The 11,265-nt window shown below is 45.8% G+C and overlaps 1 protein-coding gene across 1 annotated transcript; it reads right to left on the bottom strand.

Moving 5' to 3' along the window:
- Positions 1–1,710: 1,710 nt before the first annotated feature.
- Positions 1,711–8,814, bottom strand: SLMO1 (slowmo homolog 1 (Drosophila); the record flags this gene model as incomplete). The annotated part of the gene is made up of 5 exons (XM_008946986.1): positions 1,711–1,824; positions 7,247–7,349; positions 7,435–7,505; positions 8,259–8,348; positions 8,646–8,814. Coding segments are annotated over 5 exons (547 nt in total), but the record flags the coding sequence as incomplete, so codon positions are not given.
- Between the last annotated feature and the right edge of the window lie 2,451 nt (positions 8,815–11,265).

The raw sequence follows: 11,265 nt of genomic DNA, 5'->3' as shown, positions 1-11,265 counted from the left end.
CCTCTGAGAAGCACAGTAACTGACCTGCACCAAAGCCAGCCAGTGTATCTTCTGGAAAGGAGCTGTGACCAGCCTTTGAGTTTCTGCTCCAAAATAACAAAGGCTTTAGGTCCATACAAAAAGAGCAACGTAAATATTTACTCACTCAATTGCTTTCAACTAATTATTTTTTTTTTAAGTTAAGTTTATTCATTAGGGCCATGTAATTTTAGTGAGACTGTAGTTACACCCAAATTAATGTTCACTTTCAGACTAACCAGAATGCGAATGCTGATTTTTCCCTTAAGCTCCAGACACTTCAGAATTACCAGATCAAAACACTGACCAACATTTCACTCTTCTAGTTATTAAGAAGTCCCTTGTGCTCTTTAACAGCTCCCTAAACACACGCTTGCTGCTTGGACAGGTGAAGATCCTTCCATTGTTCATTTCACTTTGGGTGTACACCAGAAAATAAGTTAAAATGCCCTAACAGAGGGCCAAGAAAGGTAAACTACACCTGGACCAAGCAAGACCATTTTTGTGAACATCAGACAAAGCCAGGATTGAAGCCAAAAGCTTTATAGGAAGCCATTTCTGCAGTTACTGGAGTATTTATCCAGATAATTACAAGCATTTAAAATGATCCTAAAACCATTTGGTATCCATGTAGAAAAGTGCTGAAAAAATTCAGTTCCCCTGGTAGTCAGTAGTTAGTAGAAAGTGCTCAGGAAGGAGAGTGCCTTTGTTTGTCCTGCACTCCTGTCCTCCCCAGCTGGGGCACGAATCACGCGACGCGACCGTTCGGATTTCAGATTTCCAGCTGGTCACAACTCTTGTGGTTATTGGATCAGTCTGTCCCTCAGGTAAGACACGACGTGAAGAGCGAGGACTGGTGGACCAGCACAGTCTCTTTGTTCAGGTAGCCTACAAGTACCCTTCTTAGAGATAAATAGGAGAAATATCTTCCAGCACCTTCCAGGAATTACTACTCCTTTCCTCACAGGGAGGGGAGGAACTAGGGCAAGTTAATAAATATGAAAATAAATTACACCCTCCTCCCCACCAGAAAACTGGTTTAGGCAATTAACATCAATAGAAACTCTATCTTTGTTTGGACACAAACACCTAAGAGGTCAAGTGTCCGTGTGTCATGTCTGGGCAGCACATTAAGCAACATAAGACAAGTCAGTACCACGGAAGGTTTTGCTTCTCAGGATGATCCCTCTAGATACCTAATTCTACAGTAGCATGTTCTGAGTCAGGCAGTTCCCTTTAAATGGTCATGAGACACTTATCAGATGACAAAACAGACAAAAATCAGGGCTTTACGTGCCAGCCCTTCACAGAACAAAGGTGCACATGGAAAACCCTTCACACCACACCTGTGATCTTTTCAAGTCTGAGGACAGAAACCCGGCGTGGCGTGAATGCAACATGCTCTACCTTTGTTACAAAGGGTGCACTCGGGCAGTTATAAATGTGCTAAACGTTTTGTTTCCAGTGTTAAAAAGAAATTGGAAATCGTTTAAATTAGAGGAGTATCTGCAGGAGGTCGAGTTGATCTTCAGCAGGCAGCAGGAGCTGCTGTGGAGATGCCGGACGAGGTGGTTTTTCTGCTGATCTGATATCCTTATCAATACAGGAAAGCTGCAGATGAGCCTGGGAAGGGAGATCTGCAGAGCAGGCTGCAGAACAAACCCCTCTGTCAGTCAGGTGGTACTGCTGCTGTTAGTTTTCTGTTGAGGCTGCTGCCATGGCTGGTTTCACACCCTCACGTGCTGACTTCAGCTCCTCCAGTTCTGTGTTTAGTTTGCTAATCACCCACTCCAGGGCGTCCCGACCCTGCCAGGAAAAGACCAGGATTCAGGATTGGAATTTAGGATCATTAAGCCACCACTGCTCATGTTTCTATAGGTTTTCCTCTGTCAGACGTGAGATTTGGTTCAAACACCCTGCATAGCTTGATACCAGATTATACTGATAATTTGTCAGCATCTTCTTATGGAAGCTTCACTGCAAAGACATTTGCTTACCCCATAAGCAGGAAGTAAATGCAACGTTGGTGTGAGCACCTAGGCAAAAAGCCTAACTCAGCAGTGAAGTTCCCCTGTGTAAGAGCACTGCTGGTTTTACTCTTTCCTGCTCCTGTCACCCGAAGAATATCAGCAAATCTGTGGTAAAGTCTAGATGCTGTTCTCAGATTGATTAACTGAGTCACAGAGGCAGTTTTTGAGAAGATCCAGGACAGTGAAAGTTGCCCAAGTGCTCTCTGCAGTAGCAGCTAACTGATCTGATATCTAGCAAGAGTTTAGGGATGGACTCACACCGAGTTCTCTATGCATGCACTGCACATTTTCAGCACACAAACCAGACTAACCAGGAGATTAAAATCTCCTCCAAGCCAGGCACTGACAGCCAATGCTGTAGCAAGAGAATTTAGCTGGGGAATCCAGAAAAATAAGCACATCCAGAAAATTCTACCTTAAGAAGACCCAGTGGTAGCAGCTGCACCCCACTGAGAGGAGGAGCACAGCCAGGCAAACAATGAAGTCAAGAAAATAAAGGGAAGGACTTTAACTAGACCCAAGTGCAGGATTTGAGAACTCCACATGCTCAGAAGGACAGCTTTTGCCAAAACAAGCAGATGGGATCCGAGCAGGAGAGCACCTGGCCTTTTGTCACTTAGAGAGAGGCCAAGAGACATTCACCTCTCTGACCCTACTAAAAATAAGTAGTAGAAACGTCGGAGAGCAGTAACTGGGAGCCACATGGCTCTGGCCAAAAGGAGTCCTGCAGATAAAGGGTCTAAGCCTCAAAAATCCTAAGTCTTTAGAAGAAAAGGTGTCAGTGTTCCAGCCCTCTGCAGAGACTGAGGGAAATGAACAGCCCTCCAGAACAGAGTTGTTCTGAAATCTGATGTGCTCATTTTATGGCATGAATTATAGGGGATAAGTAAATGAACAAAACCATCTGAAAAATGTCCAGAAGCTGCTGTTGCCCTTTACAAACCACTAAGTGTGAACAAGAATCTGCATAAACAGCTCTGAAAACATAAAAAAAAGGTCAAAACAAAACCTAGACATACTCTTGAAGAATTTTTTGGAGGCTAGAAACATTACTCTGTTACAAAAGCCCAGTTTCAGGCTGCGAAGCGTAACCTACCAAATATACTCGTACTCATAGTAAAGCTAATTCTTTTATCTCAAGGCCCTGAATTCAGTGATGGGCTGGTTCTGTTCCTCTTTGCATTTGGAGGCTAGAAACATTACTCTGTTATAAATTTCAGGCTGAAATGTGTAACCTATCAAATATACTCTTATTCATAGTAAAGCTGTTTCTTTTATCTCAAGGCCCTGAACTCAGTGATGGGCTGATTCTGTTCCTCTTTGCGTTACTCGTATTGCAGGGACTCACAGAATAAACACTAATCCCTACGTCTGCCCTGGCAGGCAGTCCTTAATCCAAGAAAAATCATCCATGTGCCACAACAGCAGGTTCCCCTCTTGGCCAGAGCCTGGAAAGGGGGATTCAGCCCTACCCAGACCTCCCCCAAGAACCAGTATAATTAAGTTAACTTATTTCAAGACACGTCTTTAAAGATTACCGACAACAATCAAGAAAACACAAATTGTCTCCTCTAAGTGTGGCTTGCTGAAAAAAAGTCTGCAGAAGAATATGAGTCAGCTTCTGAGTTCCCTCCATTTGAGCAGCGAATCGACCACGCGTCAGCAGGTGGCAACTTCCACCATCTCCACATCCCCTGCAAGAGGCAGGAGCACCAGCAAAGCTGGGAACCAGAGCTGAGCGCCAGCAGAGCTGGGGAAAGCACCTGCCAGGAGCAGGCTGCTGCACAGCAGGGAGCTGGGCTAGCTGTGAGCAGGGTGCTGGGTAAGGACCCCGTGGGGGAGAGCAGGGAATCCTCTTCCAGGAAGTCACATCACAATGTCCTCTCGTAGGGGACACGGCCAGAGGACTACGACAGCTGAGATGTTGTATTTGTCTAATCACACAAAGACCTGTCAGAAAATCAAACACCTCTGACGCAGAAAACGCTCAGCAGAAAAATACTGAGGTTCTTTCCAGGCCCTGACTACGAAACAACCAGGCCAGAATGTTTTCACTGATACAGTTGTTGACAAAATAAAACTTTTTAAATCCACAACATTCCACCTGAGCACCGAGACATTTCCTTCAGCTATTGAGACCACAGAGGTCTGCCTGTTTCCTTGGACCTCCACATGCTGTGTTTTGCAGCTAAGAACAAACTCGTGATATTGGCAAGGAAAATTTTGGGACTATTCTGCACAGAAAATAAATCTTAACAAGGTGCAAAGCCTCCGAGCACCATCGAACTACCCAGCCACCAAAACCCAATCTGACAGAGGACTGATCTATAGTTTCACCCTGTACACATGAAGCAAGCACATTCATCCCCAGGCATGCATACAGCAGGAGTTTTTGTTGCAGGTGTTAGCAGCAAGACGTGTTTGGTGGATCAGATGCTGCACATGAAGAGTTTTGGTCGAGCTGAGGTGACTGACAAATGCTGAGCCTTGCCAGCTGATGTTTTCCAGCAAAACAGCCATAAAAGCTCAGTGGAACGAGAGTGTAACAGCGAGCGCTCCTGGCAGACGCTGCTCTCAGTCAGTGGGGTACGAACCCCATGGTCCTCAGGAAAGCAGCATCAGGGATTATTTTTTTTTATTTATTTTGAATGAACCTTGTTAGTTGAAGCATAAGCCAGTGCAGGAATGAGAGAGACAGGCTGCACTGAGGTCTCTCAGAGGCGAGTACACTCTGTTCTCTCAGCCCTGAGGTCGGGTTTTTTTCAGTCACATTGCTCAAGGGACACAACCACAGGACCCATGAACACACCAAGAGCCTGGCACTCTGACAGCTTCAGGCTCCACACGGATTTCCACACGAGTTCACAGAAGGGCAACAGTATTCCTCGGGGGTAAGGAAAGTAAATACCATTTCACTGTGCAGATCACCCCCGCGAGGCAATCTCTTCCAAGGAATCAATTTTCTATCCTACGAGGACAATTCCGCTTCAGTTTTAGAATGCCAATTCCAGGTGCTAAGCAGTTGATTGATTTTTCAGGGACCAGGTTTAGAGAAATCACAGAACCCAGGACCAGTTTGAACACTGGGTGGAGAGACTTGTTCTGCTTTCAACCCACAAGAACAGCACGTGGCACAGGCACGGCTGCAAGCGGGTCACCCAGGGGCATCAGACCCTCCCCACCCTCCTGCTCTACCCCCGAAGATGTTTGCCATTCCTGTGTGCAAGGGACAGAAAACATCCGTGCAGGTTAAAGGATGAAGCTGATCCACATGACAATGGCCCATGCAGGTATTTGCCAGCAAGCTGAAATGCTGTACCGAGAAGAAGAATGCTGCAATTACCACGAGTTAGTACAAGCTGGAGGTGTGGAGAACCGCTAGCTTAGAGCGCTTTCAGAATTTTGAATTATCCACTCAATAGCATCCCACCCCTGGAGCAACACAGAAAAGATTTACAACGTAGGGCAAATGATTTTTCCATCATCGTTACAAGCAATAAGGCACCCTCCTCCACGTCCACCTCCGAGCACAGCCTCAGTACTTCCTCCTTGGTTCTTCAGAACAACAAAGCGTTTTTCAGCAGCTTTCATACAGTTTAGGAGGGGTGCTAAGAGCACAGAGGCAGGGCACAGCATGCCAGGAGAGCTAGGAACTGCAGAGCAGGTGACTGAGAGCAAAGGAAGGGCTGGTAACGCCCAGCACAAACTTCTGCCAAGGTCAACACCTCTCATGAGACTCTTCAGTGAAACACAGGGCACAAGAAGTGGGTTTGTTCTGCAAGCAGCTCGTGAGCCAGTGTGTTCCTTCAAAACGGCAGGAGAGCAATCCCTACCAGAACTCAAGCTCTCGCACACGCAGCACCCCAACAGGTACCAGGGAATCTCTCCACACTTCTGAGTTCCACACAGACATGCAAATGTGGCAGATGCCCCGAGAGGAATCCAGCCAGCACTTTGAGTGTGCCTCACTCTGTCCACCCAGTGCTTCGCTACCTCTGAGTCAGGCTGAAATCTGGCTGTGAGCCAGGGTTTGGACTTCTCTCTCAAGAATACTTGTCCCACATAGACTTTGACGTGGGAACTGGATCAGAACAGAATTGTCATTTATCTGAAATACATTCCATTTATGACTTTCAAACAAATAGAGAGCACTTGGTTAAAGTTACTCCAGTGCCTAGAAATTACCCATCACTGCTTTCCCATTGCTGGTTTTAACCTGTTTTCCTCTCATTTTTGAAGCACACAGAAGGGAGGAAAAGGAGGTTTTCTCCTCTCTGATCTACTTGGTCAGTACCTCCTGGCTTACGCTGCCTTGGTCAAGCAACATCTCTCACAGGGACAAAGGGCTGCCCAAAGCACAGGCTCTCTGGCACGGGCAGAGCTCCATGGGCCTGATTCCCACTGTGCTGAACCTCTCCAGCAAAACTGGAGAGTGCAAACTCAAATTTGGGGTGTGCTCAGCCTGCTGTCAGGCAGCAATGCCAATGCTCCTCCAGCAACCCCATCTCTGTACCACCTTCCCCAGGGAAGGACAGGACAAAGTGCCCAGGAAGGAGCACTCGTGTAGCTCTGCCTGTGCTGAAGTACAGCTCGGTGGCTGGAAGCCAACTGGAAAAAGCAAGCAGAAGACAGAGGAGCTGGTGTAGTGTTACCTACACAGGCCAGGATCATCTCACCTCTTCAAAGGATATTTGCTACCTTCCTTTTAGCCAAAGGCAAAGAGACAACTCAGTAATGGACAGGAACTGGAACAACTTACAAAGCAGCACAGCAAACATGCTGGTGTAACTGCTAGATGCAGCTTATAAAGGTGGAAAAGGAAATTATACTCACTACTAGCACCAACTCCTGGAAATAGGAGGTGAGTGTTTAAAAAGGTGCTTCAGGAAAAGAAACAACCAAAACCCATCTAATAAAACATCTCTGCTATGCCTAACTGTAGCACAGATGCAGAGGTAGGTTTGTTTTGCTGTGCAATTCCCGTTGAAAAAGAAAAGTTTTAGTAGTGAAGGCTTTTCACACTGGGGGAAATGATGTTATAATTGCTGTGGTTCTACAAAAAAAGTCAGTTGAAACTCTGCACAAAGTTTAGAGAAATTAAACACAGTGGTGAGCACACATGACTGACAGTTATAATTTCAATAAAAAAGAAAGGCAGGGGTGGGGAGAGAGAGGGAGGAAACAGAATAAAAATGTACCTTTCTGGCATTAGAAGATATTGTGTTTGCCATTAGGCTTTCCAGGTAACTGCTCAAACTAATGCCTTTAACAGTAATAATTGCTTCTTGAGTGAGCACGGTTCTGCAAGAGAATCAAGAAAAGTTAATGCCTAAACTGAAATGATGTCTCCTAAAAAAAAAAAAAGCACATAGATATGCTTCCTTACTTTTCAGGGTTATCAGGATGAGGTGTGTAAACCAGTCTCTCATCAACAGACACCAAGTTTGTAAGAGTAATCTTAAAAAGAGAAAAAATAATTAGAGCCTCACTTCCCACCTTTCCTCTTTCTGTAACCAACAGTGCTACTCCACAGTAGGGCACTCAGTTAAAGTCAGGGACCAAACAGTGTATGCAGAATGGAAAACCCAGAACACAGTCAATAAAAAGACCTATAAAGGGTGATGCACCTTCTCCTGTCCTAGATCTAATTACGTCAACCTAAGTTCTGATTCACAGGACAAAGAACAAACACCTCTCCATTTTTTTCCCCTGAATGGTGAGTCTTACCCAATTTATGGTCCACAATTCAGAGAGGACTTGGGAGTATACAAAAAATTGATACTTAGGAAAGACAGTGCCTCTTGTACAGAGCCAATGCTCTGCTACAGACAACTCCACTTACAGGTTCCCGGGATAAAAAAACACAGTGCAACACTTCATTTACATTTTGTGGAAAAAGCCACAATTTTTTCAAATTAAAAAGTTTGGTATGAATGGCAGTGTAATGTAGAACAAATTATTCATCTAAAACTCTAACTATTTTACATGCACTCTGAGAAATAATCTTACATTAAAAACAGAATCACAGATGCTTGATCCCAAAGTATTTAAAGTTTCTTATTTGTGGGAAGAAGGAGGAAAAAAAAGAAGATCCAACTAAGATATGGAAATTGTCATAACCTGGTGAGACACATTTCTAATCTAAATGTTAAGAACAAAACACCTAATCCCCAGAACTAATTACCAGAAACTTCTTAAGCTGCCACTCACATTAGTTGAGCACAGCTCCATCTTTTTTTCCACTGGATCTACCACAGAATGTTCCTCAATGTAAGTCAGAGTTCTACTTGTTCCTAAAATCTGAAAGCGAAGAAATAAAAAAGTGTTAAAACAAAAAAGGAATAAAACCAAAAAGGAACAAACAAACCAACCAATCCAACCTTGAAACTCCTAAATATCAGGACCCCAAATAAACAAGCACTCTATAGGGGTATCAAAGCCCACAGCGTCCTCGTAATTGCTACCGAGGGCGCTAATTAGAGCTGAGGGAGACTGGTGGATGAGGTTTGTACAAATGAAGCTTTTACTTGAAGCCCAGCCCAGCTGAGGACATGAAGCCCCTCCAGTCCCTCCCTGCCCCCAGGCCCTGAAGCTCACCGCCCTGACGATGGCGGGCAGGCCCCACTCGGTGCTGAGGAGGCGGTGGCTGTGCAGCCTGCCCCGCTCGTCCAGGCCCCTGGCCAGCACGTCGACGCCCACCACGCAGGGGTTCATGGGGTTGGGGTACTTCCTCATGGCAGCCTTGATCACCGTATCCCAGGGGTGGCTGTGGAGAGCAGAGGAGACACCACGTGTGACTATTCCCGGTGTAGCTGTGAGGACTGCGACAGCACCCGATGGAGTATCTGGCTTGTGCAGGACGGCACCTGCTGGAGAGCTCCACAGCTCCCCAGAGCCCCTCCACAGCTCCCCAAAGCCCCTCCACAGCTCCCCAAGGCCCCTCTACAGCTCAGTGAGGCCTGAAAAAGCCTCCCAGCACCTGAGAGGCCCTAAGAGAGAGCTGGGGAGGGACTTCTGGCAAGGGCTTGGGGTGACAAGACGGAGGGTTATGGGTTCAAACTGGAAGAGGGGAGATTTAGATTAGAAATAAAGAAATTTTTCACTCTGAAGGGTGGTGAGACACTGGAACAGGTTGCCCAGGGAGGCTGTGGATGCTCCATCATGGGATCTGTTCAAGGCCCGGTGGGATGGGGTTTGGAGCAACCTGCTCTAGTGGGAGGTGTCCCTGCCTGTGGCAGTGGCATGGGAATGAGATGATCTTTAAGGTCCCTTCCAACCCAAACCTTTCTGTGATTCAATTGATACACAAACAGAAAAAAAATCCACCAGTAATTCCTTTCTCCAGAGTGAAGAAAGGAATTATTAAGACTAAGAGGAAGAAGGGCAAGGGGTAACTGTCACAAATTGCCACAGCTGACAGCCTAATTATCTGTGCAACACCCACAATGACGGGGTAGATGTCCACAGAGGTCACTGAATCTGGATCCATTCCACAACTCCACCAGGAAAGCAACCTGACCTAACGTTTAAGCTGGCCCTGCACTAGGTGAGCTCCAGAAGTCCACTCCAACATCCATTTTTCTATAATACTAAGCACACCAAATAAGTCACAGAAAACATCATTAGCTCCTGTTTCTTCCTACAGCAAAAAAGCAAAGCGAAAATGATTCAACTAAAAAAAAGCTAAAACTTTTCAAACTAAAAAAAAACTAAATCAGGAAGTCCAAAATAAAAAAAAAAAAAAAAAACATATTTACAGAAACCAGGTCAGCTCAGGACCCTAAATGGACTTGATTTTTAAGAACACCACTTTTACTCTTAAAATAGACCAGTACAGAAGGGCATTAACAGTACACCACTGCTAGAACAAGCAGAAAATAAGTTCTTTTTCCAACAAGAAGAATAAGAAAATGTTTCTCAGCTTTACTGGTGCAAGGAGGGAAAACAGAGCCTTCAATGGCTACATCACGAGAGCTGGAGGACCATGACTTGTTCTCTTCAGTGGCTATATATCATAACCAACAGAAGGTACACACGCTGAAAAGGTCAAATTTCTGAGTGTCCTTGAGGGATTTTAAGAGTCACGAGATCTGACAAGGCACAACAATATTCTATTAACCCATAAACTGAACTGTCTACACCCGGACACGGTACACCAGAAGATGGGGGTCTTCCAATACAGGTCTCAATAGGAAAATGCCAAAAAACCCCGATTTTGTGTCTCCCAGGTGACAGATGTTCATCTCAGACTCAGCAGTTCTGCCACAGACAAGTCACTTCATATTGAAAGTTACAATTTACTTACACCAGACTAATGTTCAAGCTGAACACCTAAACTTAGGTCAGTGTACAACTTCAGTCACTTTAATGTAATTAAAGACTGCTAAAACTGCACATTTGGGATATATTGTAAATATTTTAAGAATCGCCACCCCTGGTGCTCTTCAGGTTTTGAGATTTTTAAGAGACCTGTAGCAGATGAGTTATTGGTGGCATTTTTATAAATGCTGCACTGGCACTGCTGTGTGCTCCACGTCAGCTCCCCACTACAGCTCCTTCTGTACCTGCTAGAACCACAGAATAATTTACATTGCACAAGACCTTGACGATAAGTCTGACTGAGCCCAATCGTTGACCTAGAAGTGCCAAGTCCACCACTAAACCATGTCACCAAGTGCCACATCTACACATCTTTGAAACCTCACCAGGGATGGGGACTCCACCACTTCTCTGGGCAGCCTGTTCCAGCACTTGACAGCCCTTCTGGGGAAGATATTCTTCCTGTTTTCCAATCTAAGCCTCCCTTGGAGCAATTCAAGGGTGCTTCCTCTTGTCCTATTGCTTGTTCCTTGGGAGAAGAGGCAGACCCCCACCTGGCTCCAAGCAGGGTGACACAAAAGCCAGCTGGATGCTCAAGACTCTGTCTGAAATACGGTTAGTGCAGACAAGGTCTGACAGGAAGAAAGCTCACCCAGCTGTCGCTGTTGCCCTGCTGGGCACCTGTGAGAGTACCCGAGGGCTGTGGAAACACACCCGGCCACTCTGCCCATACCTCTGCGATTCTGTCATCACCTACGTCAGCGCCTTAAGAGATTTTTTTTTGGTTTTTAACACGTCAGACGGAAGTTATTCTTCCTTCACTCCCCGCAGCTTTATGGAGCACCGACGCCGCGGGGGCAGCTCGGCCACGGCCGCCCCACCGCGCTAGAGGGGCGGG

This window comes from Merops nubicus, unplaced genomic scaffold, assembly GCF_000691845.1.
Source record: "Merops nubicus isolate BGI_N331 unplaced genomic scaffold, ASM69184v1 scaffold26619, whole genome shotgun sequence".
NCBI lineage: Eukaryota > Metazoa > Chordata > Aves > Coraciiformes > Meropidae > Merops > Merops nubicus.
This window is presented reverse-complemented; position numbering and strand designations above follow the sequence as displayed.